Source organism: Syngnathus scovelli, chromosome 5 (genome assembly GCF_024217435.2).
Source record: "Syngnathus scovelli strain Florida chromosome 5, RoL_Ssco_1.2, whole genome shotgun sequence".
NCBI lineage: Eukaryota > Metazoa > Chordata > Actinopteri > Syngnathiformes > Syngnathidae > Syngnathus > Syngnathus scovelli.
The window spans coordinates 1,205,815-1,231,647 of NC_090851.1; the positions used below are offsets into that span (position 1 = coordinate 1,205,815).

The 25,833-nt window shown below is 48.1% G+C and overlaps 4 protein-coding genes across 7 annotated transcripts; 3 read left to right on the top strand and 1 right to left on the bottom strand.

The window, feature by feature from the left end:
- Positions 1 to 290: 290 nt before the first annotated feature.
- Positions 291 to 6,846, bottom strand: LOC125969371 (uncharacterized). Its single transcript, XM_068650769.1, has 7 exons — positions 6,671 to 6,846; positions 5,574 to 5,885; positions 5,344 to 5,489; positions 3,389 to 4,975; positions 1,926 to 2,237; positions 1,696 to 1,841; positions 291 to 1,327 (listed from the first exon to the last, which is right to left on the bottom strand). Exons 4-7 carry the CDS (start codon positions 3,456 to 3,458, stop codon positions 668 to 670), a joined length of 1,188 nt encoding a protein of 395 aa, XP_068506870.1. The 5' UTR covers positions 3,459 to 4,975; positions 5,344 to 5,489; positions 5,574 to 5,885; positions 6,671 to 6,846; the 3' UTR covers positions 291 to 667.
- Positions 6,847 to 7,269: 423 nt separating this feature from the next.
- Positions 7,270 to 12,422, top strand: LOC125969373 (malate dehydrogenase, cytoplasmic). 2 transcript variants are annotated; one of them, XM_049721321.2, is made up of 9 exons: positions 7,270 to 7,414; positions 9,863 to 9,961; positions 10,091 to 10,187; positions 10,646 to 10,821; positions 10,908 to 11,030; positions 11,100 to 11,276; positions 11,394 to 11,507; positions 11,589 to 11,678; positions 12,080 to 12,422. In XM_049721321.2, the coding sequence occupies exons 1-9, from the start codon at positions 7,361 to 7,363 to the stop codon at positions 12,200 to 12,202; spliced, it is 1,053 nt and encodes a 350-aa protein (XP_049577278.1). In that variant the 5' UTR covers positions 7,270 to 7,360; the 3' UTR covers positions 12,203 to 12,422. The 2 variants fall into 2 exon arrangements, with proteins under 2 accessions (XP_049577278.1, XP_049577279.1); XM_049721322.1 differs by lacking the exon at positions 7,270 to 7,414 and adding an exon at positions 8,508 to 8,667.
- A 414-nt stretch (positions 12,423 to 12,836) lies between these two features.
- Positions 12,837 to 17,108, top strand: LOC125969369 (UTP--glucose-1-phosphate uridylyltransferase). Of its 2 annotated transcripts, none has more exons than XM_049721310.2 (10): positions 12,837 to 13,043; positions 14,210 to 14,325; positions 14,611 to 14,718; positions 15,206 to 15,391; positions 15,455 to 15,588; positions 15,652 to 15,937; positions 16,011 to 16,208; positions 16,293 to 16,535; positions 16,619 to 16,723; positions 16,833 to 17,108. In XM_049721310.2, exons 2-10 carry the CDS (start codon positions 14,227 to 14,229, stop codon positions 16,938 to 16,940), a joined length of 1,467 nt encoding a protein of 488 aa, XP_049577267.1. In that variant the 5' UTR covers positions 12,837 to 13,043; positions 14,210 to 14,226; the 3' UTR covers positions 16,941 to 17,108. The 2 variants fall into 2 exon arrangements, with proteins under 2 accessions (XP_049577267.1, XP_049577266.1); XM_049721309.1 differs by lacking the exon at positions 12,837 to 13,043 and adding an exon at positions 13,901 to 14,047.
- Positions 17,109 to 17,255: 147 nt separating this feature from the next.
- Positions 17,256 to 23,942, top strand: vps54 (VPS54 subunit of GARP complex). 2 transcript variants are annotated; one of them, XM_049721293.1, is made up of 23 exons: positions 17,256 to 17,425; positions 18,158 to 18,327; positions 18,457 to 18,698; positions 19,160 to 19,247; positions 19,330 to 19,364; positions 19,448 to 19,576; positions 19,638 to 20,023; positions 20,099 to 20,225; positions 20,288 to 20,395; positions 20,467 to 20,522; positions 20,603 to 20,699; positions 20,774 to 21,033; positions 21,163 to 21,298; positions 21,474 to 21,655; positions 21,723 to 21,835; positions 21,896 to 21,959; positions 22,057 to 22,162; positions 22,238 to 22,325; positions 22,395 to 22,516; positions 22,579 to 22,659; positions 22,760 to 22,867; positions 22,936 to 23,030; positions 23,324 to 23,942. In XM_049721293.1, exons 2-23 carry the CDS (start codon positions 18,168 to 18,170, stop codon positions 23,427 to 23,429), a joined length of 2,889 nt encoding a protein of 962 aa, XP_049577250.1. In that variant the 5' UTR covers positions 17,256 to 17,425; positions 18,158 to 18,167; the 3' UTR covers positions 23,430 to 23,942. The 2 variants fall into 2 exon arrangements, with proteins under 2 accessions (XP_049577250.1, XP_049577249.1); XM_049721292.1 differs by having other exon boundaries at positions 21,723 to 21,959.
- The last annotated feature ends 1,891 nt before the right edge of the window (positions 23,943 to 25,833 follow it).

Sequence of the window (25,833 nt, forward strand, 5' to 3'; positions counted from 1 at the left end):
AAATGATCTATTCGGATTTTATTTCACCTGGAACTTACTTGAAAACTTCATATAAATTCTGATCATTTTCTACGCGTGAATTTGGCTCCGTACTTGGACCAGCCGTCCTGCAATCCTAATATTAGCCACATGATGTCGCTAAAGGAATATGGATTAAAAGAAAAAGAGAATTGCAAATGAAAGAGCTACAGCAATTGGAATTCATTTTCTAGTATGCAATCGTGCTAGTAATAGACTAAAGTATCAATATGTGAGTAAAAAAACACGTATACTGCATTCAAAGCTTTTCATTTTGATGAAACCAAACGTTGTGTAAACTATTATGATTTTATTAATTAATTTGCATGTCTCATCAGCTGCAGTTCAAATTATTCCACATATGTCAATTGTGTGGCATATACGTATAACTGTATATCATACATATACGTATATGCCACACAATTGACAAGAATAAGAGACAGAACGAGATCAAGACGGAAATTACTGGAGAAAGAAAGCTTTACAATGTAAAAATCAGTTGTATTCTTTCTCATGGCTCTTATCTGCAATTTTCCCTTGGTCCATTCAACTGAAAAATAAATATAAATAAATAAAATTCAAAAAATTACGGCACACAGACAAAACACGGGCCGGATCTGGCCCGCGGGCCGTAACTGACATATGTGCTTTACATAAACCCTCGAGAGTCCAAGAAATGCAGTAAAGCACAAAGGTGTTCTCTCGTTCTTCCTTTTTCCATGTTACCCACAGCCTTGTCTCCGTCGCCCATGTCCAACTTAGAGTTCACGATGTTCTCATGGACATGGTCGTCATTTGAGCCCCAGCACCCTTTCCCCTCCTTTTCCTCCTCCACCTTCTGTTTTTCTTGTTCCACTTCCTGCACTTCCTCCTCCTGGGGCAGAGGAGAATCAAAAAAGCGGGCTCCTTCACTGAGATGAGCTGGACCCTCAGACTGTGGTGAGTATTGGACCTGCAGCTCCCTACTTGAGCGTGCGAAGCAACTTTGAATCCCATTTTTGCAACAACCAGACACTTGAGGAGAGAGAGGTTCCTTGGGGGCCTTGGCCATCCGCCTCCACGCCACCACCGCCACCACCACGCAGATGAGCAGCGGCACCAGGACGCTGGGCAGCACGACGGGCAGCGTCGCCCACCCCGACGAGCGCTCTCTGCAAGCGCGGCGAGACGGCCCGAATTCCAGCCCGCCGCCCCCCGAGTAGCTCACCCATCCCGTCAGCGTGACGCACTCGGAGGAACCCGGCGGGAAGGTCACGTTTGCCCGGCACACGTTCTGATGTGGATGGCAGGAATTCTCCTCCACCGCCCCCTAAAAGGAGCCAAGGTAACGCCGTCAACGTGCGGCATCATGCGTGTTGTCATCACGTGTGATGTCATCACGTGTGACGGAAAAAATATTTTATGAATATAAAATCAGTGAAAAAAACCAAATGTTTCTTTTCTGTCTAAATATTAAAACATAAGAGCAAGATCATTTAAAAATCCACAGTAACAAAAATATCCAATTACCGCTAACCCCCTAAAAAAAAAAGTCATAAAGTCAAATACTTCAGATAATGATAGTGTGAAAAAAATATTTCATTCAACATGTTTTTAGACTAATTTGCCGATTCATTGGTTCCCGAAATTGGATTTTTGCCAAATATCAGAATGGGCATCAGCCAATTGTGGTCTTACACTGTCATAAGCGGCGATGAATTTCAAAGTGGCGGCGCCCCTTGTGGCGTGGCGCAGTTGCGGGTCGTGGTGCAAAGGGTTGCGGAAGCTGACAACGGTGCTCCCGTTGTCCGCCTTCACGTCCACGTCAGGAAAGGCCAACTTACCTGAGCCGCAAAAAACAAAGCAAAATCTGTCGATTCATCGGTAAATCCAATCATTTGATAAATGAGCGACGGCAGGCTACTCACATTTGACGTCGGCCATCTTGACTCTATTGTACGTAAAGGTGGTGGAGATTGGGGGGAACAAGGGTCTGTCGGGTACCACGGCGGTCACGCTGACGTAGTACACGTCCATGGCGCTCTCCAACGACTCCCACACCCGAGCGGTTATATTTTTGTAGAAGTGCTCTTTTGTCGCATGTCGTTTGTAGTCACTCTTGGGGTTGCCCACCTCGACCCGAAAGCGGACATTGGGTTCCTCGCCATATTGCCAGTGCACGGTACCCTGAGTGTCCGTGCAATTCACCATCACGTTGGTGGGCGGAGGTAAAGGCACGTCTGGAAAAAGAAGTGAGAGTTACACCTGCCTAGTTTTGTATATATAATTCTTATCAACTTCTTATCAACTCGCTCTTTTATCGACATAAAAGTTCTCAGTTCACGTCAACACAGTTACTTGACACAAAGATGCCGTCAAAGCACTACTTTTGCCTAAGTGAAGCTCCTCAATTCACCTTGACATTCCTTGCAGCAAGATGGCGGCAAAGCACTACTTTTGTACTAACGCTCCTCAACGTTAATGACTACTTTGACAGATTTAAACTCTTCAACCAAGGTCAACATAGTCCCTGGATGGCGGTGAAACTTATTTCCTTGTGTCGGCTGTGTGATCATTTGAGAGCAAAGTTGGAGAAGCAGTTCTTCTATTGTGTTCAATTGTACCGAATAGTTTATTGCAGGCAAAACAAGGTGTGTGCGTGTTCGACATTTTAGCAGGTCATTAATCCCGACGAACGTTCGACTATACAATATATCGGAATGGGCCACTGAGTCACCCAAATACTTTACCTTATGCACACAACTCACTCACTCACTCACCTCACCTCACGTCGATGCTCATAGCTCTATACATAAAAAGAAATTTCCTCGTCTTGGGCTCAATAAGGTTCTTATCTTTGCACGTTGACCCCAATAAAAGTAGAATTCCGTTTCAGCCTTGCGACATTTTGAGCCCAAGACAACGACAGAGCAGCTTAACTCATCTTTTTTAGCCAATTAATTACAAACACCAGTGTAAAAATTAGGATTTTTTTCTGCTTTGTAAAAATAATATTAATAGGATCTATATTGTCATAATTATTGTTATTTGGTTTTTCAATCTATGGCAGGGTAATTAACACATTTTGACTCATCACAACTTTTGCTAGTGATTTCGTAGAGTTGGGCAAACTGGACAAACGAGATTTCAAATGTTACATTTCAAATAAACACATGCGACACAACATGGGCGATGGGGTTGGGAAAAAAAAGAATTAAAAAAGTCAAATCTTTTTAATTATGAAGTCTGTCATGTTTACTTGTCGATATTTATAATTGAAGTAGATGAACATACTTGGAAACTGTGCTTAACGATTTTAAAGTGTGCGGGACAAGAAACAAAAAATGTTGAGAAACAAGTCAAAGAGAAATAAGATGTGGAGTCAACCCACCGGCCGGCTGTAGGGACAGCGCGCATTCCAACAGCATCAGGAGGGCCGTAAACGCGACAATCGCAGGCATGGTCCCTCAATTCAAAATCGGAGCGCCCACGCGGGTCCTCATCACAAAACAAACCCGATTTAACATCACAAATGGTCGTCAAACGATGAAGTGGCAACACTGGAGCTCGTCTTTTGCGCCCAGTTCGAACGTTAAGGCGACCGCGCACACTCGCTTCCTTACTTTAACTTTTTCTGAGGACTCAATCGGGTTTTACCTCTCAGTCGGAAGTTACCTGCATGACGTCACAGCCACTTTCAAATTAAAAGTAGAAATGTGAAAAATGCGGATTAAAAAAGTGCCACTTAATAGTCAAGACAAATGCGCGTATCAGGTTCTTAAATCATGTTAAATACACTAATGCCGCTTAGCAGAGACATCCACACAACTCAGAAATATCATGCTCTTTCAATTCATATGACTTTCTTGCAACACAATTAATATTTATTATTTTCAAAATGATCTATTCGGATTTTTTTTTTCACCTGGAACTTACTTGAAAACTTCATATAAATTCTGATCATTTTCTACGCGTGAATTTGGCTCCGTACTTGGACCAGCCGTCCTGCAATCTAATCATCACATGATGTCGCTAAAGGAATATGGATTAAAAGAAAAAGAGAATTGCAAATGAAAGAGCTACAGCAATTGGAATTCATTTCCTAGTATGCAATCGTGCTAGTAATAGACTAAAGTATCAATATGTGAGTAAAAAAACACGTATACTGCATTCAAAGCTTTTCATTTTGATGAAACCAAACGTTGTGTAAACTTATGATTTTATTAATTAATTTGCATGTCTCATCAGCTGCAGTTCAAATTATTCCACATATGTCAATTGTGTGGCATATACGTATAACTGTATATCATACATATACGTATATGCCACACAATTGACAAGAATAAGAGACAGAACGAGATCAAGACGGAAATTACCGGAGAAAGAAAGCTTTACATAAACCCTCAAGAGTCCGAGAAATACAGTCAAGCACAAACGTGTTCTCTCGTTCTTCCTTTTGTCATCTTTCTGTTACCCACAGCCTTGTCTCCATCGCCCATGTCCAACTTAGAGTTCACTATGTTCTCATGGACATAGTTGTCATTTGAGCCCCAGCACCCTTTTCCCTCCTTGTCCTCCTCCACCTTCTGTTTTTCTTCCTGCACTCCTTCATTGAGATGAGCTGGACCCTCAGACTGTGGTGGTTGGTGATACTTAAGCGTGTGAAGCAACTTTGAATCCAATTAATCCAATTTTGGCAACAAGCAGACACTTGAGGAGAGGGAGCCTTTACCACCGCCAAGATGATGAGCGCCACCACCACCACCACCACCACCGCCACCACCACCATCACGACGGGCAGCGTCGCCCACCCCGACGAGCGCTCTATGCAAGCGCGGCGAGACGGCCCGAATTCCAGCCGGCCGCCCCCCGAGTCGCTCACCCATCCCGTCAGCGTGACGCACTTGGCGGAACCCGGCAGGAAGGTTGCCCGGCACACGTTCTGATGTGGATGGCAGGAATTCTCCTCCACCGCCCCCTAAAAGGAGCCAAGGTAACGCCGTTAACGTGCGGCATCGTGTGAGTTGTCATCACGTGTGATGTCATCACGTGTGACGGAAAAAATATTTTATGAATATAAAATCAGTGAAAAAAAACAAATGTTTCTTTTCTGTCTAAATATTAAAACATAAGAGCAAGATCATTTAAAAATCCACAGTAACAAAAATATCCAATTACCGCTAACCCCCTAAAAAAAAAAGTCATAAAGTCAAATACTTCAGATAATGATAGTGTGAAAAAAATATTTCATTCAACATGTTTTTTGACTAATTTGCCGATTCATTGGTTCCCGAAATTGGATTTTTGCCAAATATCAGAATGGGCATCAGCCAATTGTGGTCTTACACTGTCGTAAGCGGCGATGAATTTCAAAGTGGCGGCGCCCCTTGTGGCGTGGCGCAGTTGCGGGTCGTGGTGCAAAGGGTTGCGGAAGCTGACAACGGTGCTCCCGTTGTCCGCCTTCACGTCCACGTCAGGAAAGGCCAACTTACCTGAGCCGCAAAAAACAAAGCAAAATCTGTCGATTCATCGGTAAATCCAATCATTTGATAAATGAGCGACGGCAGGCTACTCACATTTGACGTCGGCCATCTTGACTCTATTGTACGTAAAGGTGGTGGAGATTGGGGGGAACAAGGGTCTGTCGGGTACCACGGCGGTCACGCTGACGTAGTACACGTCCATGGCGCTCTCCAACGACTCCCACACCCGAGCGGTTATATTTTTGTAGAAGTGCTCTTTCGTCGCACGTCGTTTGTAGTCACTCTTGGGGTTGCCCACCTCGACCCGAAAGCGGACATTGGGTTCCTCGCCATACTGCCAGTGCACGGTACCCTGAGTGTCCGTGCAATTCACCATCACGTTGGTGGGCGGAGGTAAAGGCACGTCTGGAAAAAGAAGTGAGAGTTACACCTGCCTAGTTTTGTATATATAATTCTTATCAACTTCTTATCAACTCGCTCTTTTATCGACATAAAAGTTCTCAGTTCACGTCAACACAGTTACTTGACACAAAGATGCCGTCAAAGCACTACTTTTGCCTAAGTGAAGCTCCTCAATTCACCTTGACATTCCTTGCAGCAAGATGGCGGCAAAGCACTACTTTTGTACTAACATTCCTCAACATTAATGACTACTTTGACAGATTTAAACTCTTCAATCAAAGTCAACATAGTCCCTGGATGGCGGTGAAACTTATTTCCTTGTGTCGGCTGTGTGATCATTTGAGAGCAAAGTTGGAGAACCAGTTCTTCTATTGTGTTCAATTGTACCGAATAGTTTATTGCAGGCAAAACAAGGTGTGTGCGTGTTCGACATTTTAGCAGGCAAAAGCCTTAGTCAGTGGTTCTTAACCTTTTTGGAGGTACCGAACCCCATCAGGTTCATATGTGCCATCACGATGAACCGCCTCCTTCAACTTTTGCGTTTGGAGTGTCGGGCGTCTTTTTACCTTACTTTTCCCCTCCGTTCCACACATGCGCAAAAGAGGCCTGACTTTTGTTCTTCTTCAACGAGATGGTGGCAAAATACTACTTTTGTACTCTTCAACAAAGGTCAACATCGTTTTCAACCCATCGGCCAGCTGTGCTTAACGATTTTAAAGTGTGCGGGACAAGAAAAAAAAAATGTTGAGAAACAAGTCAAAGAGAAATAAGATGTGGAGTCAACCCACCGGCCAGCGCGCATTTCAACAGCATCAGGAGGGCCGTAAACGCGACAATCACAGGCATTGCAAGCGTGGTCCTTCAATCCAAAATCGGAGCGCCAGCGCAGGTCCTTGTTATATCCTTACTATTTTCCAGGTTCTTAGTTGGGGTTTGTTCCAAAATTTGTGTGGCACAGGGCATGCAACGAAGGCGGGGCGTGGGCGGGGCGTGGGCGGGGCAATGAGCTGGGCTCCTCCTTAAAGAGAACCGGACCCCTGAGTCAGCACTGAGGCCAACCTGGCTCGTCCCAGGTTAAGAACCACTGATTTAATAACTCTGGATTATTTAGTTGATTTGTGGCCCTTAAGAATAAACATAAATTGACATTTGGGGACAACACACATACGCACAATTCTTCATTTTGTGCCCCACAATAGAAAAAGTGTCTGATTGTGTATAATGATGTTGTGGAGTACATACACAGTTAATGATTGACACGAAAACGGTTTAGTAGCATCTATTTTTGTTCTTTAAATCTCATTAGGAGACTAGACTGTGGGTGGGTGTGAGCATCACTTTTCGCCATCCATTCGCGCATGCGCAGCTCCATTTCTCCTTCTGTCAAGGTGTCATTCTTGGTGGCGGGAAGGAGGACCCGGCCTACATCTTTATCATCGTCGTGGTCATCTGCGCTGAGCGGACGTGATTGAAGAACCATGTTGACGCTGCTGACCTCCATGTATCTGGTGGCCCGTGCCATTTCGTCGCAGGTGAGTCCCACGGTCCGTGAACGCGACACACCGACGGTGGTGCAAACACGGTTCACGAAGTTGCTGCTGCCGTTTACACATTAGGGTGGCGGACCATGAGTGCATCTTTTTTTTGCACATGCACCGGCGCTTTCCCCTTGACGTCACAGGGTGAACTTGTGAATGTGAGTGACACACCCAAAAAAAATACTTCTTGGTGTGGTGTCTCTTGGTTTCCAAAAGGATGAAGAATGTTTGTATTTGGATTAAATTGAATGGAACTATATAAGGATGGGATAGAAAATGGTTGCATCTGTTCTCGGAAAACTGGGCTTGCATTAAGATCAGATCAGACGGCGCTTGTTTAACGATCTGGCAGACATTCCCGTTGAACTTTTGATCCTAGTTTGTAAAGTCTCTGGAGTGGACTATGTTTCTTTAGGTTTGGATTTGAACTATCTGATGCGAGATTGCAAGACACATTACAAAATTAAAAATAATTGAAAAATAGTACACTAATACCGCTCAGCACAGACTCGCTCTTACAATTCATATGACTCTCTTTCAACACAATTACTGTTTATTATTTTCAAAATGATCTATTCGGATTTTCTTTCACCTGGAACTTACTTGAAAACTTAATATAAATTCTGATCATTCTCTACGCGTGAATTTGGCTCCGTACTTTGACCAGCAGTCCTGCAGTCCTAATAATAGCCACATGATGTCGCTAAAGGACTATGGATTAAAAGAAAAAGAAAGATTATAGCAAATGAATGAACTATAGCTATGGAATCATTTTCCTAGCATGCAATCATGCTAGTAATAGACTAAAGTGTCAATAAGTGAGTAAAAAAAAAAAAAAAAAACATATACCGTATTCTAAGCTTTTCATTTCGAAGAAACCATACGTTGTGCAAACTATTATTATTATTATTATTATTATTATTATTATTATTATTATTATTATTATTATTATTATTATTATTATTAATTTGCATGTCTAGTTACATTTCCTGGTCACGAGCCTTGTTTGGAGCAGTGAGCGCGGGAAGGGTGGCGCGATGCCTCATGGGACTTTGAGTCGCTTTTGGGGAGGCTGCCAGGCGTTGACTCTGTTAAAGGACTACAAGTCCCACACGTCACGCGTGAGGAAGGAGGTGGCCTAGCCAGAGGTGACCCCCAAGCCTCCAAGCACAAGCGGCTGAGTCTTCCTCCATCCTCTCCTCGCTCCTCTTGCTCGCTCGTCCTCGCTCGTCTCCTCGTCCAAGATGGTAAGAACAACATTGCAATGTTCTTCCAATACACCAAAATTTGACGACCTATGTCCCTTTTCGCCATTTTCCCCTGTAAGCTTTAATATGCGCCGATCAATGGCCGCCTCCATGAATGTGATTGAATGACATTTCTTCTATTCTTCGATCGTCCATCGTGACCCATTTTGTTGACGGAATGACGTGATGGGAAAACGCTAAAATACTGCACGGCAAAACATGATGTTATTGAAACTTGAATATATTTGTTTGGATTGCGGTGACGTAATCAGACTTGTGTCACGCGACTGTGCAAGAAAAAAAAAGCCACTTCAGTTTTAAATAGGACGACTGGAGAAAAACAGCCGAACAAATCATGATACACAAATGAACATTGGACGTGGCAGTCTTGAGTCCAAAATGCAATTGTGCAACTGTTAACTGGACAGAAAATGTGAACCGTTAATGATTATTTTGTGGTCAATTCGAATCAGGGACGTGTGCAAACGTGCAAAGTCATCTTGCTTCTCGTGGATCCGAATGGACTTCAGTGTACACTGCACGGGGAGGAGACTGGGCATCTTAACTTCTAATTATAGTTTTTGTAATTTGCACATCAAGTTAGAGCAAAGCCAAAAGAAATGTAACATGAGTAGAACTTTTCAATGAGTGATGCAACATTGTCTTAGTTCCTGTGGTTCTTATGGCCTCAGAATATTTCTCATTCATTTTGGTCATTTCATATTGAGGGCCTGGAATGGATTGCAGGTTTCACTCAGCAAGTCTTGATTAGGGTTGGACTGTGAGGAAGGACGCCAACATCTTTGAAGACCACAGCGGTCACGTTGCGATCGATTCAGTGCCGTGAGAGTGGTTGTTAATGGACATCGATGCATCTTAAAGTTACAGCAACATCTAACACAATGGACACTAAATGGAAGTTTGTTTCCAGTCGAGCTTTTATGAGACAGACATGTGACTAATCGCACAAACGTGCAAAGCCATCTTACCTCAAGCATCTCCAACTCCGCTTCAGTGAACAGACATGGCAGCAGACATGGCATGTCATCTCTAAATTTAGCCCAAGTCATTTACATATAAAGTTACACAAACTGACGACAAAGATAGATGTCCACCCTCCCTGGTCTCCCGGGTGCTTTCTTTTTTGAATTTGTCAGGTTGAGGCGAGGAATAAAGAGTGTTTGCTTGCCCGCAGGCTGAACCAATCCGAGTTGTGGTGACCGGCGCGGCCGGACAGATCGCCTACTCGCTGCTCTACAGCATCGCTAAGGGCGACGTCTTTGGGAAGGAGCAGGTGAGGTTGCCATGGTAACGGGATGCTGCCCTGATCCATGGATTGATACTATGTATGAAGAATTGTTTCCAAGACAAAAATAAACATCTTTACTGTTAATGCCACATGATGTTGTCTTGTGTGTGTCAGCCCATCGTCCTGGTGCTCCTGGACATCCCGCCAATGCTGCCGGTGCTGGACGGCGTGGTGATGGAGCTTCAGGACTGCGCCCTCCCGCTGTTGAGGGGTGAGCCGCCATCTTGTCACCTCATCCCGGCTCAGCTTGAGTAAGGGCGCTTAGGAAACGGGCGCAAAGATCGCGGTCGCCGCTTTGAGTGCGTTGACCAGGTGAGGAGGGAGGGGGCCCTCACAAGGCAGCCAGCCAATCGGAACGGGGATCGGAGGGGGCGGTGAACGGCGACTGAAGTCCGCTTTGATAATGACAACAGCACGCTTGTTATCATTTCGTGCCAATCTTCTGGAAGCTTCTCAAAGGTTGTTTGTCCTCCAATCGGGGAGTGACGACATACTTCCATTTAAGAATCACTGCAGTTAAAGGGAAATAGTTTGAAGGAAGTAAATATATAAATAAATAAAACATCATTTAGACCAGGGAAAAGTGACAACTACGAGATTTTGAGTGTTGTCCCCCTCGCGTGCTAACGGCTAATCAAGCTCATGGGCGATATCTCCTCGTCCTCCCAGAGGTGATCCCCACCGACAAGGTGGAGGTGGGCTTCAAGGACATCGACGCCGCCATCCTGGTGGGCTCCATGCCCAGAAAGGAGGGCATGGAGAGGAAGGACCTGCTCAAGGCCAACGTGGCCATCTTTAAGACGCAGGGCGCCGCCCTTGACAAGTTCGCCAAGAAGACGGTCAAGGTGAGCGCAGACATTTTGCTCACAAAATCGAAAAAGTTGCAAAGTTAGCGCTGCTCCGACCCTCATTGTCTCGCTTCTGTGTGGAGGTTCTGGTGGTGGGCAACCCGGCCAACACCAACTGCCTGATCGCCTCCAAGTCGGCTCCATCCATCCCCAAGGAGAACTTCTCCTGCCTGACCCGGCTGGACCACAACCGCGCCTGCTCGCAGGTGTGCTAACGCTAACCGCCATACCGTGTGAAGCGAAGCGCGCTGACGCGGCTTGTCCTCTGCCCGCAGGTGGCGCTGCGCTGCGGCGTGTCCTCCGACAAGGTCAAGAACGTCATCATCTGGGGGAACCACTCCTCCACGCAATACCCGGACGTTCACCATGCCAAGGTCAACGTGCGCGGCGCCGAGGCGTCCGCGTACGACTGCGTCAAGGACGACGCCTGGCTCAGGGGAGCTTTCATTTCGGTGAGCAAAAAAAAAAAAGAATTGTCATGTCAAATCTCTCATCATATGATATACCACGACGCCACAGACGCCAGGAACGAATCAGGACGTTTTCTCACCTTGTCGTCGTTTCTTCAGACGGTGCAGCAGCGCGGCGCCGCCGTCCTCAAGGCCAGAAAGCTGTCCAGCGCCATGTCGGCCGCCAAGGCCATCTGCGACCACATGAGGGACCTCTGGTTCGGAACCAAGGAGGTTCGAGCGTCCTGGGCTAATGCTAACCGTGTGACTTTTCTTCTTCTCCATTTTATTGACGTTTCCTTTTTGGGTGTTCAGGGTGAGTTTGTGTCCATGGGCGTGTACGCCGGCGGGAACTCCTACGGCATCCCGGAAGACCTCATCTACTCCTTCCCCGTCCAGATCAAAGTCAGTACTCAAGTTATTCAACTGCTGTAGATCGCTCTTCAAAGCGGGGAATACATTTGAGCCACATCCGTGATATAACGAACTTAAATGTGGTGTAACACACTTCTTTGCTTAGAGCCTCACATTAACTTAGTTTGTTGACGCCAAGCTGTCACAAGGCCGATAGTAAAGCACAACTTTTGTCCAAATGAAGAGGCTCAATTCTCTTCAACATAATCCTGTGGCACCAGGTTGCCACAAGATGGCGCCAAAGCTATACATTTCTTGTTTTAGACTGCATGACCAGAAAAATTGTGTTTTAATTGTACCACTGGTTTTTTAACCTTATTCTGAGTTGAGTGCACATGTATGTTAATTCTACAAAGTGAGTCAATTTCGTATACTTGTGACATGCTTTGCAGAACCGGAGCTGGAAGATGGTGGACGGCCTCAGCGTCAACGACTTCTCCCGGGCCAAGATGGATGCCACAGCCGCCGAGCTGGTGGAGGAGCGTGACACCGCCCTGGACTTTCTGTCTCAGTGACTGAGACCAGTCGACCCCGCTTGCCACCTTTGCTCTCGGCTGTGAAGACCGACAAACCCGCGTGTCCCGCCATCACCCGCACTGTCCCAGTGTGTGTGTGTTTGTTTGTTTTTGTTGTCCTCAGGCATTTCAAAGCTGTCAATCATCACAACCTGGCGTTGGCAAAAGCTCTCATAAGCAACAAAAGAATAATAAACCCATCAGGCTGAACGACAAAACACTTTTAATCGTTGTGATGTATTCAAAGTGAGACAATTTCAAAAAAGTTCTTGACGGTTGGGTTTTGTCTCAACACTTGCGATTGAGATTACACGGGATTTGACAACCAGGCAAGCGTAAACAATCGGCTCTAATATTAAAGACTCCAAAACACTCAATAAATCAGACTGCAAAACTCTACAAACGACCTTAATTTATAGAAACGTACGTCAAGAGGTTGACAGCAAAGTTTACCCAATCTGCACTAACGCCTGTTAATTTGTTAAAGCCAAATATAAACCAATGGTACTCATAAACTTTGTTGGAATTGTAATTGGCAAATTCTAATTGATGTATTAGAATTGAACAGGCAAACATCCGGCACCCGTGATTGACAGGAAAATCTGACCAATCAACTCTGGCTAGACTGTAAACTTCCGTGACTTTAGAAATTGGAAGGGGCGTGGTCGCCTGAAGGCTAAGCTAGGCGGCTATTTGGGCTAGCTCCCAGAAAAATGCTCGCCGAGCCACATTGGGCCCATAAAGGTCAACTTTGTGTGGCGCTGGACTGAGTTAGTTTTGGAGGGCGACAGAGTTGACGTGTTGGCTTTTCTGACCCTGACTCGCTTCTTCTAGTCTTGAGGTGAGCACGTCGTCTGTCAAGCGTTGAAAGCGCGTGCGCGTGCGAACTCGTGCGTGTCTTTTTGCATTTCATTTCTATCCAAAAGCAAACGTGCACGAGTTTTAGATGAATAATGATTAAAAATGTTATTAATAATAATGATCATGAAAACGGTTCAAACTTGTTGCACAAAATTGTCCGAAACCGATAAACTGTGGATAATTGATTGTAAAGAGTATTTGATCAATTGGTGTTTGAAATGATTATCAATGTAGAAACTGATAATACTTTAGTTCTATGTTTGAACTACAACGCTAACCCTAAGCCAGTCGAAATGTCAACTTAAAGCTCACGTTACAACACGTTTTTGTTTTTTTCGACATCAAAACAAATAGCGTACACTTCTGTTCCATCAGGAGGGGGGGAAAACACCCAGAGGAAAAAAAAAAGACAAAAAAAGTACAGGCGGAGTAGTGTGAATAAAGGAATCAAAATAAATAGATTTATTTTTCTTTCTGACATCGGTACATCATGCATTATTATTATTGTTTGTGCCTGTGCCCAACGATATCTTTTTAACCATAAAAATACATTTTCAGGATTTTATGATTGGAAATAATCTCAAAATCAACTTACATCCATTACCTGTACCACTTGTCCCCACACTGGAGCCAGCAGTCAGTAGGTGGGGGACACCCTGAACCGGTTCCCAGCCAATCACAGGGCAAGATGAACGACCATCCACACTCGCATTCTTATCTACAGGCAATTTGCAGTAAAATGACAGTGACAAGGGTATATTGATTTTATGTTGTATTTTGCCGGCCTCATCGACAACCCTTTACATACAAAGAAGGCTTTATCTCGCTACGTGTAATTGGCTGGCACGTTTGTGGGCGGGGCTGTCAGTCAGCGTTGTGAGGATGAGGGGGATGAAGGCTTTGCCATTTGTGAGGGACGCACTCACTCGGTCGCTTCGGCGTGCATGAGCTTTAAAACCACCGTGTCTGACTTGATGATGGCGGGTGAGTTTGGATTTTTAATCCTTTTTTTCCGCTCCAATCACTTTCACCCAAAAAAAACCAAAAACCTGATTTGGAACAAAAACCATCGGCGCACTTCTTTTCCATAAATATCAATTCCCCTCAGTGCAGACGACTTGAAACTTGTCTACTTCCTGTGCGCAGATCTCACTGCAGCAGCCATGACGGAGTTCCAGGAGAAGCTTCGGCAGCAGCACGAGGAGTCCATGTGCCGCGAGCTGGACGAGCTCGTCGCCACGGCAGGCGATGCCGACGCGCAGGTCAGATGAAAAGAGTTCAAAGGTCACGGCAAAACCACCAACAGGAAGTCCTACTCAACACAAGCTTTTTTTTTGGTTGCTTTTCTGACAAAAAAAAAATTCAATTCAGTAGCAACTGCTTAAAAAAAATGCTAAAATTTCTTTTTGTAAGGAGCGCTGGGATTGGACAAATTGCCCCAAATGTCGGACTCGCTTGCTGGCTTGCCGTGTGTTTTTCCTCGACGTGAGCTTGTGAGCGGCGGCGACTCGTCATCCTGTTGAAGGAGCCGCTGTGTCTTTTTTCAGAGTTGCAAGAAGGACTTTGAGGGCTTCAAGAGGCTCTTCCACAGGTTCCTACAAGTCAAAGGACCTTCCGTGGACTGGGCCAAGATCAAACGCCTGCCCAAGGAAGCCGTGAGTAACCCGCATGAGTGCCGGTTCTTGAAATGAGCACGCCGTGCATGCACACGCTTGGAATAGCGGCGGCGCCACTGAAGGTCAGCGCCAGGAATAGTTGTTGTGTTCGGGCAATGAGCGCCAGACCTTTGGACACCTGCTGGCCATGTTGAAACGCGCCTCGGGGTCAGGCCGCAACCTCGCGGCCGCTCGTGTTGCGTCACCGCCCGTGTTGACGCTTCACGGCTGACCTTGACTTCAGATCGGGTTTGTCGTGTGATTTTGATTTTCCTCATTGGACTAAGTGTAAAAAGAATTAAATTGATTGAGAAATTATTAAATAAAAATAAATGATTAAATACTGACACAATGATAAATCCTCTCCTCTGTGAGGGACAATCAATAAGTTACTTTTATGTAATTTTGAGATGTCCGACTTTGAGAGTGGTCACCGAACGCACCTCCGGTCGGCGACGCGTGTGACATAAGTCGTTGTGTCGTCGAGGTGGTGGCGTACGAGGAGATGGTGGCGGCTGACGTGCCGGCCGACGTGGCGGCGTGCCTCAACAAGCTGGCGGTGGTCAAGCTCAACGGAGGCCTGGGCACCAGCATGGGCTGCAAAGGCGCCAAAAGTCTCATCAGCGTCCGCAACGAAAACACCTTCCTCGACCTCACCGTCAAGCAGATCGAGGTCAGCAAGCCGTCAAGCCTTCTCCTTCCTTCCTCTTCTGCTTCTCATCCTCCCTTTTTGCAGCACTTGAACAAGACGTACGATGCCGACGTCCCTCTGGTGTTGATGAACTCCTTCAACACGGACCAAGAAACCAAGAAGATTCTTCAGAAGTACAAACATCACCGACTCAAGATACACACCTTCAACCAGAGCAGGTACAAAAATGACAAAAACGGGCAGGTGGACACACACACACACACCAAATGTGTGGTGCTTAGGTACCCACGCATCAACAAGGAGTCGCTGCTGCCCATCGCCAAAGGTTTGGACAGCGCCGAGGCGTGGTACCCGCCGGGTCACGGCGACATCTACGCCAGCTTGGCCAACTCGGGCCTTCTCCAGCGACTGCTGGATGACGGCAAGGAGTACATTTTCGTGTCCAACATCGACAACCTGGGCGCCACCGTCGACCTGCACATCCTCCGACGCCTCATCGACCAACCGGCCGACAGGCGCTGCGAGTTCGTCATGGAGCTCACCGACAAGACCCGCGCCGACGTCAAGGTGCGACCCGAGGGCACCTCCCGGCGCAGCCGCTCTAAATGTGACGCTCACTTCCTGTGGTTGTGACTTTCAGGGCGGCACGCTGATCCAATACGAGGACCACCTGAGGCTTCTAGAGATCGCTCAGGTTCCCAAAGCTCACGTGGATGAGTTCAAGTCGGTCACCAAGTTCAAGATCTTCAACACCAACAACTTGTGGATCTCACTGAGCGCCATCAAGAGGTTACTCCAAAACAACGCCTTGGACATGGAGGTCATCGTCAACCCCAAGGTCATGCGCACACCACGCCGTCAGGTCTCGTCCTGGTCTAGGATGTGATGTCACTTCACCGTCTCGTGCGATGTCTCCGCGTAGACCCTGGAGGGCGGTCTGAATGTGATTCAGCTGGAGACGGCAGTTGGCGCAGCCATCAAGAGTTTCCGCAACGCCATGGGCGTCAACGTGCCGCGTTCGCGCTTCCTGCCCGTCAAGACGTCCTCTGACCTCCTGCTGGTCATGTCCAACCTCTACAGCCTGGACGCGGGTTCACTCACCATGAGCCAAAAGAGGGAGTTTCCCACCACGCCACACGTCAAGCTGGGCAGCTGCTTCTCCAAGGTCAGTTGCGGGCTGTGACATTATAGCGTTGGCTTACATTCATGTTAGCAACACATAGCTTCAGCGCTAATTTGCTCCGTCAGGTCCAAGAGTTCCTGTCCCGCTTCGACAGCATCCCGGACATGCTGGAGTTGGACCACCTTACGGTGTCAGGAGACGTCACCTTCGGGAAAAACGTCTCGCTTAAGGTGGGAACTATCGTGATGCCTTTCGTACCAACCATGTTAACACTTAGGAAGCAGCACCACATACAAACTTAATTAAGAGCAACAACAATGTATGAATTTGTGCGGGCAGGGAACGGTGATCATCATCGCCAACCACGGCGACCGTATCGACATCCCCGCCGGAGCCATGCTGGAGAATAAGATCGTATCAGGAAACTTGCGCATCCTGGACCACTAACAAAAAGGGGACGGCGACGAAAACGAAGGCAGGAAAACCAAAAGTGTTCTTCTTCATGTTCATGTCTGACCCACAAGCGGGAATCGTTCAAGCCATTTTTGGTCATCAAACTGTTACTGTCCGCAACTGTAAGATTTTGAGGTCAATAAATGAAAAATCTTTATGGTCTGCCTGTGGCTCTTTTTGTGAAAGCAATCACTATATGTGAAGAAATAAAACAGGCAATGCTTATCAATACCAAATTGTTAGGAATCGCGAAAAGGCGGAGGTTGTCCGACTGGTGTGATTCCGTGCTTGTCCAGCAGGCGGCAGCAAAGCGCCCGGCGAATCACCCGTCAGAACAAAACGCCGCTAGCCGTTCAGCAGTGCGCGATGGTCGGCAGAACGCTAGTAGCCGTTGGTGTCCTCAGTGGGTCCTCGCGAGTTAGTGTGATGGTGAGGAGCAAAGGAAACAACGTCGGCTACTGTGCCGCTTCTGACGACAGGTAAGCGAGGAAGATGCACCAAGCCCGCGCTTTGGTTTTGTTGGTTGGATTGCGTGTTTTGCTGACTGGCTGTTTGGCTCTCAGCGTAGCTTGACTTAGCTTAGCAGCTAACCTGCTAGCGTCAGTGTACGTGGAACCGCCGAGTCGAATTAGCCTTAGCGTTAGCTCGGCCGTCTAACATTACAGCGGTGTCATTTGAAATCAAACATGGACGTTGCTCGTCTTTGTGTTGACACCAAGTCATAGTTTGTGTCGTGGCGTCTGCTGTGGGTCAGCGAGAGCTCCGCTGTCAACGCCGATGCTAATGCTAAAGCTACGAGAGTAAGTCACAGCTGCTCGTCCGGATTGACAACTCAGCCTTCAATTCACAAATCCTCCAACTTCCACAGAGTCGCCAAAGACGTTGCACGAGCCCCTCTTAAATTTATGACATTAGATTCGATTCAACTTTACTCATGTCACAGGTGCAATGGGACATTGACTTACAGTTGACTCCATTTTCTCAAATAACAAGCCAGCACTTTCATTTTTGTCTTGTTTTGCTTTCACTTAGTACAAGCAAGCGTCAGTTAGGCCCTTCTTCAAGTGAAACATTTTCATTAAAAAAAAAAAACAATAAGTACCTTAGCATGTGGGCAAGGAGAGCCACCACTGCTGTTTAATGTAAGAAACAACACAATGGCGCTTGGAAGGCATTGCCCATGTTTAACGCGTGCTCTCCCCTTCGAGCAGCTAGCTGGTGATGGCAGCCCGCCCCGTCTCCTCGCCAGTGCCTCGGCCCGCCGTCCCAGATGGGCTCTACCGCAAGGAGCGGGACCCCTCGTCGCCCTGCCCCTCTCCCTCCTCCTCCCGGCGTCGGCCGGTCCGCTCGCTGCCCGACGTGTGCCCCAAAGAGCCCACCGGTGAGGACAAACGGTGACGCGAACACATCGCCTGTGTGATGATGATGATGATGACACATCAAAACGTCACATTGAATTGGATTAATTGTTCAGCCCTAATCAGTGGCATCTTAATAATGCTCTGCGCAGGCGATGGACGGGGCCTACGCGAGGGTCCGTCCGTGGTCTCGGAGCACGACCGCTGGACGGTTTACAGTTCCAAGGTCAACCTGCCGGCGGCCCTCAACGACCCGAGGCTGGCCAAACGCGAGTCGGACTTCTTCACCAAGACCTGGGGTTTGGATTTTGCCGAGACGGAGGTGATGCCGTCCTTCTGCCTCGGCAACATCACGCAGGAACACTTCCGCGCGTACCTTCAGGAGAGCGCGCAGGTGAATGCTCGTGATGTGGATCTTCTGGTTTGTGTGATTCAAGTCCACCAAAGCCTTTCTTAATTGTGTTCTTTTAATCTGAAGACAGACTTGTTTTTAGCCACAATTCTCCCGCGTGATGTTATTTTAAGATAAGTCACATGAGGCGCTAATATTGACATTCTTGCTTACTTAACGCAGCTCACGCCACATTTCCCCGCTTCCTTGTTTCGGTCGCTCTGTTGTCCTTTTTGCGTCAACATCTTCCTCATGCCTGCCTCTCCCTTTTTGAACTTCTATCGTCACCTCATTCTTGGTCTTCTTTGTCGTCTGCATCCTTTTGGTGGCACCGCTCACCGTCATTCCTTTTGCGTCATCTTCCTTGGTGCTAAAGCTAAGCTAAAGCTAATTTAAAAGGTTAGAAAGCTGACAATTTATCGTAAATGTTACAACAAATGTTACGAGTGTTTTGTTGCTTTCAGAGGGAACGAATCCACGAACGATGCAAGACTCTTTGTCCAGTCAAAGACGACTTTGCGGACGCCATCTATAGCGTCAACAGCAACCAAGGTTCCAGTTCATCTGCTGAAGCCGTCATGCAGGCTTTAGTCATGTGACTAATTTTTTTTTTTTTACCTTTTGGTTCTCATAGAAAAGTCAAGAGCAGAGTTGGACCAAGTTCCCAAGGTAACAAATTTGTCTTGTTCATTTGCGTCGTCCAAATGCACCGCCAGAAGATGTGAGTGTGGTTGACGGTGATGACGTTTCAGATTTTCCTGAAACCCGACTTTGCCCTGGAGGAGCCCGTGACCTTTAACGCCGTCCTGCCGTGGTCGCACTTCAACGGCGGCGGGCGCAGCAACCGTGACGTGGCCTCCTCCAAACTGCTGCAAGAGAAGGTGGGTCTACGCGTGCTTCAAAGTGACCTCTGATGTGACAAGTGTGCGCCCGCGTTTACAGCTGAGTCACTACCTGGATGTGGTGGAGGTGAGCATCGCGCGGCAGATCTCGCTGCGCTCCGAGGCCTTTTTCCACGCCATGTCGTCTCAGCACGAGCTGCGGGACCGCCTAAAGGAGACGCAGGAGGCGGTGGCCGTTCTACGGCGCCGCACCGCCGCCATCGACCGCATCATGTGCCAGGGCCCGCTGGCGGCCCTGCGCGCCGCCCTGGCGCGCAACAACTGCGTCAAGCTACACGGCAAGCTAAAGCTAATGGCGGCCGTGCACCAGACGCAGCCCACCGTGCAGCTGCTACTCTCCACCTCTGAGTTTGTGGGAGCGCTGGAGCTCATCGCCACCACCAAGGAGGTCCTGCAGCAGGAGCTGCAAGGCATCCACAGCTTCAGGTGACGTGACGGCGGCTGTCCCAACCATTCTGCCATCTGTGGGCTCACGTGTTTTTTTCCCGCCCGTGTGCGTAGACATCTGGGCTCTCAGCTGTGCGAGCTGGAGAAGCTGATTGACAAGATGATGGTGGAGGACTTCAGCATGTACGCACGCAGCGAGCTCAACCGCAGCCTGAGGGACGACACGCAGCTCCTGGAGAAGGTCTGTTCGGAAGTCAATCCGCACTAGTCCAAAGCTGACCCGGCTCTCGTGTTTGTGTGCAGGAACGTCTTCAGTCACTGGTGTTTGGCCTGCTGCGCCAGAGAAAGTTGGACTTTTTGGACATTTACGGCGACGAGATGATTGCAGCGGCCAAGGCCATCGTGTCCCAGGTGCGACACCGATATTTTTTGCTCTCCGTGCGTTCACCGGAACAGGAAGTGAACTCCTTTTGTGTCGACAGTGCGTCGCCGAGCGGCTCCTGTCCATCGACGACATCGACACGGAAGTCGTCACCAAGTAAGTTGCGGCGGCTCCCCGACAATGTCACAGATGAAGAGGTCACAAGTGCGTCACGCCTGGAAATGTCCCACCTCCAGGTTAGCCGAGCAGATGCGTCTGATGACCTTCCCTCAGTGGTTTGAGTTCCTCAAGGACGTCTTTGACTGCTTCCTGCTTTTCCTCCACAGGATGAAGGTCAATTGGCATGTCTCGCTTATCAATTGGTCTTTCCAATCCATAACGCAGAGCGTGTTCTTGTCTTCTCCCAGGCCACGCTCGGCGTGATCCGCTCGGTGGTCTTAGAGGTTCTGGAATCCGCCCGGAAGAATTCCTCGGCGGCGAAGTCCCACCCGGAGCAGCTTCGGTCTCACGAGGCGGCCGGCACGTGCGGGGACGTCGCCGAGTTGGCCTACCTCACGCACGACGGCCCCTTTATCAGCGACGCCCTCCACGGCGCCCAGCGAGCCGGAACGACGACGCCGCCGGGGACGCCGGACGCTGACTCGGCATCTGGAGACCAGAACTTCATGTAGGTCGCACTCAACTCCCGCGTTCCCTCCATTGAATTCCAGTAGACTCCAAATGAAAAAATCAGAAGTTGACAGACTGAGTGCGCTGATAAAATGGCACGACTGGCGTTGCGATGAACCCACTTCAGGTACAACAGCGCCGGCGACACGATGCCGTCCGACTTGGAGCTGAACCGCGTGCTCAACAACATCCAGGAGCTTCTGCACGCCGCCTCCGACATCAGCCACGATCGCTGCGTCAAGATCCTCACCGCCAGAGCCAAGGTACAAAAAAAATAAAATATCCAAGACAGACTTTGGTTTGTCCACAACGGTTAAAGGAAATTGTATCCCTAAATATAGATTTTTCTAAAATGTTCTACGAAATATTTTGTAACTGCGAAAATCTCTTTTGTTCAAAAGTGTTTTGGAATTTGTCTTTTTTATTTTGACACACCAGGACGGTTCTCTGGAGCGCATCAGCTCGGGCGAGTTTGTGGACCTCTCGGTGGCGGTGGAGTCCTTCGCCAAGGACACGGAGGAGCTGTGCGGCAGGCGCAGCGTGTCCCTGCGGGGGGCGCTGCAGAGTCAGGCCGACCGCTTCGTCCACCGCTTCCACGAGGAGCGCAAGACCAAACTCAGGTGAGCGGCAGCCGTCGCTAGAACCACCGTCGGGCATCCTGATGAAGACGTGTCGCTGCGCCCGCAGTCTCCTGCTGGATAACGAGCGTTGGAAGCAGGCGGAGGTTCCTGCCGAGTTTCAGGAGCTGGTCGACTCCATGGCGGACGGCACCATTGCGCTCGCCGTGCGCAAAGCAGCAGGTAGCCAGCCGCCAGCACGTACACTTTGTTCAAAGATAACGCCGTTTCACCACATGGCAGGTCCAGATGAGAGGAAGCCGGGCGACTTCCTGCTGGTGAAGGGGAACAAGTACGCCGTGGTGGGGTAAGTGCGCTCACGCGGGTCACGTGACCTGCACGCGAGCAAAGAGCCAGCCTTCTTCACCGGCTTTGCGTTGGTTGTGGACCGTGGCGGTCTTCAGGACGGTGCTGCTCCTCATCCGGATCTTTCTGGAGTACTGCCAGTGCGTCAACGACATCCCGGCCATCGCCACCGACATGTTGATGCGGCTGGCTGACCTCCTCAAGGTCAGAACCCTTTTGACTTTTCCTTCATTTGCTCATTGAATCCATCTCAAAACGGTGTGTTTACACGCGTTGCAGCACTTCAACTCTCGCAGTTGTCAGCTGGTTCTCGGCGCAGGAGCTCTGCAGGTGGTCGGCCTCAAGACCATCACCACCAAAAACCTCGGTAAGCCCCCCCCCAACCCCGCGCTAACAATATGAATGTGGAAATTTGACGCGTATGCGTTTGTGCTAGCGTTAGCCTCACGCTGCCTGCAGCTGGTGGTGTTCTACATTCCTGTCATACGGCAACATTTTGAGAGCAAACTCCAGCCCAAACACTTGAGCGTCCTCAGACACTTTGACCACATCATCAAGGTAACCACACGGCCGCGCGCATCCACTTCCGGATGACTTTGTTGATTCTCACGTGCGCGCAGGACTATAACGACCACGTGTCCGAAATCTGGGCCAAGCTGGTGGCCATCATGGACAGCGTGTTTGAGAAGGTGCTGACCAAGGTACGGAAGACAACAGTAGTAGAAAATGGCTAGATGGATGCTTTCGTTTGAATCCGGGGTGTCGTGTCTCCTTGCCACGTACGTCACGGCATCTGCGCAGTATGAGGTGAAGGCCCCGATGCCGTCGGCGTGTTTCCGTAACGTGTGCAAGCAGATGGTCAAGATGCACGAGGCCATCAACGACCTCCTGCCCGCCGAGCAGACGCAGGTTCGCCACGCCGCTTCCCGTTTGGGCCTCCTGGCGAGCGATCGGCTGACGCCGGTGCGTATGCGTAGATGCTGTTTGTCCGGATCAACAGCAGCCTGAAGATGAACCTGAAGAGGCAGCTGACTCGACTCGGCGTGGTCAACGACGGCGGGCCTCAGCACGGGTAACTTGCTTGCTTTGAAATATTGCGCTATACCATTCAATAATAATAATAAATAACATTTCTGATACCCCTTTTTTTCAGACTAGTACAGTACAAATACTCAATTCTTGAATAGTCACCGATATCAAGTACCGATACCACTAGTGCTTAATACACATCAAATTATCCCCCAAAAATAAATCTGATTTATTGATTAAAAACTTCAACGGATAATCAAATAAAAACTTTAGGCCAGCAAGTCTCCTGTGAGTGGTACGGTTGTATTTCACTTGGTTGTCTGCATGTGTTCTCAGGCTGGTGGTGGTAGACGTGGCCTTCTACACGGAGAACGTCCAGGCCCTCAAGAACCTGGAGACTTTGGACCTCAACATGGCCGAGATCTGGGAGCAGAAGAGGTGACCCTCCGCTGACGCCGCCGACAGCAACGTTATCGGAAACAAGATGGCGGACGAGCGGCGGGTCCGGATCGCGACGGAAAGCTCAACGTCTCGCGTGCACAAGGACGCTCTTCGCCAGCAAGACAACCTAGCGCCACGAATTCAGCGACTGTCTTACTAGCAACGTTATTGCTCCACTACAAATGTCACTTTTGGCCCACTCGTACGCAAAACTAGTCCAAGAATCCAATATCCTACACACTTGTCCTCACTCGTAGGACTTTACTAGCAATCCAAAGCTGACAACTGACGAGTACTTATGAAGTGGAATTTTAGAATCTGACCAGTTGAGACCAGTCAAAAATGATTGGTTCATACATAACCCCCCCTCCCACACACACACACACACACACACACACAACCCGAAGAAGCTGTGGACCAAACTGTGACTTCTCCTTAAGTGCAATGCGGCATCTCAGGAAACCTGGGACGTTCCTTTTCACAAGTTGTACATTAAATTGTTTTTCTCTTCAAACCTGAAAAAAACCTTTATTGAATCAACAGATGTTATAAATGTGCCTCGACATGACTGTGATTGCGTGTGTGGGAGAGATTGAAAATGAGATAGTGTCAGTGAATGTTTGACAGACAAATTTTTGTGCGAGTGTGTTGTCAGACATGCAAATGTGTATTGAAGGCTTCAGTGACGTGCTGTGAGGTTCATGACTGGGGAGGCACTGACGTCATCCCCCCAGTAAAATTTGTCCGTACTAGTGATGTGCATTCCAGTTCTTTTAAGTGAACTGAATCTTTAGAATCAGTTCACGCAAAAGATTCGTTCAAACGAATCGTTCAACAAATCACCCCCCCACACACACACACTGATCTTTTTTTTTTTTTTTTTTTTTAGTAAATCAAATAATCAAATGGTCAAAGCTTAAATAAATGTGAAAAGTGCCACACCCGCCCTCACCCCCACTTTCTGATTGGCTGTTTGATCCGTGACGTCATTCGGACACCCCATTAGGTACACCGCCATGATATTTCCCTAATAAAGTGGCCTGTTATTATGTACACTTGAAAATAGCGGTGTACCTAATGGAGTGTCCGTGTGATTCCCTCGTTAAGTGCAGGTGCGTGAAAACTTTTAGCTCCTTTTGAACGTGAAAGAAGCTAAAAGTTTTCACGCAGGTGCGCTTAACGAGGGTCACTTGGAAAACATGTTGGAACGCGGCCCCGAGGACTAGAGCTTGAAACCTGTGACCTTTGACCATGATATTTCCCTAATAAAGTGGCCTGTTATTAGGTACACTTGAAAATGGCGGTGTACCTAATGGAGTGTCCGTGTGATTCCCTCGTTAAGTGCAGGTGCGTGAAAAGTTTTAGCTCCTTTTGAACGTGAAAGTGGCTAAAAGTTTTCACGCACCTGCACTTAACGAGGGTCACTTGGAAAACATGTTGGAACGCGGCCCCGAGGACTAGAGCTTGACACCTGTGACCTTTGACCATGATATTTCCCTAATAAAGTGGCCTGTTATTAGGTACACTTGAAAATGGCGGTGTACCTAATGGAGTGTCCGTGTGATTCCCTCGTTAAGTGCAGGTGCGTGAAAACTTTTAGCTCCTTTTGAACGTGAAAGTGGCTAAAAGTTTTCACGCACCTGCACTTAACGAGGGTCACTTGGAAAACATGTTGGAACGCGGGCCCGAGGACTAGAGCTTGACACCTGTGACCTTTGACCATGATAGTTCCCTAATAAAGTGGCCTGTTATTATGTACACTTGAAAATGGCGGTGTACCTAATGGAGTGTCCGTGTGATTCCCTCGTTAAGTGCAGGTGCGTGAAAAGTTTTAGCTCCTTTTGAACGTGAAAGTGGCTAAAAGTTTTCACGCACCTGCACTTAACGAGGGTCACTTGGAAAACATGTTGGAACGCGGGCCCGAGGACTAGAGCTTGACACCTGTGACCTTTGACCATGATAGTTCCCTAATAAAGTGGCCTGTTATTATGTACACTTGAAAATGGCGGTGTACCTAATGGAGTGTCCGTGTGATTCCCTCGTTAAGTGCAGGTGCGTGAAAACTTTTAGCTCCTTTTGAACGTGAAAGTGGCTAAAAGTTTTCACGCACCTGCACTTAACGAGGGTCACTTGGAAAACATGTTGGAACGCGGCCCCTCGAGGACTGGAGGTTGACACCCCTGGTTTAAGTGAAAAGTGCCACACCCGCCCTCACCCCCACTTTCTGATTGGCTGTTTGATCCGTGACGTCATATGGACACTCCATACCACCATTTTCAAGTGTACCTAATAACAGGCCACTTCATTAGGGAAAAATCATGGTCAAAGCTTAAATGAAAGTGAAAAGTGCCACATTGATGTTTTAATTTTATATTTGTTGGATTGTTGTTGATGGTGTTATTATA

Coding starts and splice junctions, on each gene's coding strand:
- LOC125969373 (XM_049721321.2), top strand. CDS start 7,361: ATGTTGACGCTGCTGACCTCCATGTATCTGGTGGCCCGTGCCATTTCG. Junction 7,415..9,862: donor CCCGTGCCATTTCGTCGCAG/GTGAGTCCCACG, acceptor GCTTGCCCGCAG/GCTGAACCAATCCGAGTTGT. Junction 9,962..10,090: donor ACGTCTTTGGGAAGGAGCAG/GTGAGGTTGCCA, acceptor TGTGTGTGTCAG/CCCATCGTCCTGGTGCTCCT.
- vps54 (XM_049721292.1), top strand. CDS start 18,168: ATGGCAGCCCGCCCCGTCTCCTCGCCAGTGCCTCGGCCCGCCGTCCCA. Junction 20,226..20,287: donor ACACGCAGCTCCTGGAGAAG/GTCTGTTCGGAA, acceptor GTTTGTGTGCAG/GAACGTCTTCAGTCACTGGT. Junction 20,396..20,466: donor CCAAGGCCATCGTGTCCCAG/GTGCGACACCGA, acceptor TTGTGTCGACAG/TGCGTCGCCGAGCGGCTCCT.
- LOC125969369 (XM_049721309.1), top strand. CDS start 14,008: ATGAGCTTTAAAACCACCGTGTCTGACTTGATGATGGCGG. Junction 14,326..14,610: donor CAGGCGATGCCGACGCGCAG/GTCAGATGAAAA, acceptor GTCTTTTTTCAG/AGTTGCAAGAAGGACTTTGA. Junction 15,589..15,651: donor CACACCTTCAACCAGAGCAG/GTACAAAAATGA, acceptor TGTGGTGCTTAG/GTACCCACGCATCAACAAGG.
- LOC125969371 (XM_068650769.1), bottom strand. CDS start 3,458: ATGCCTGCGATTGTCGCGTTTACGGCCCTCCTGATGCTGTTGGAATGC. Junction 2,238..3,388: donor GCTGTCCCTACAGCCGGCCG/GTGGGTTGACTC, acceptor TTCTTTTTCCAG/ACGTGCCTTTACCTCCGCCC. Junction 1,328..1,695: donor TCATCGCCGCTTATGACAGT/GTAAGACCACAA, acceptor GGCTCCTTTTAG/GGGGCGGTGGAGGAGAATTC.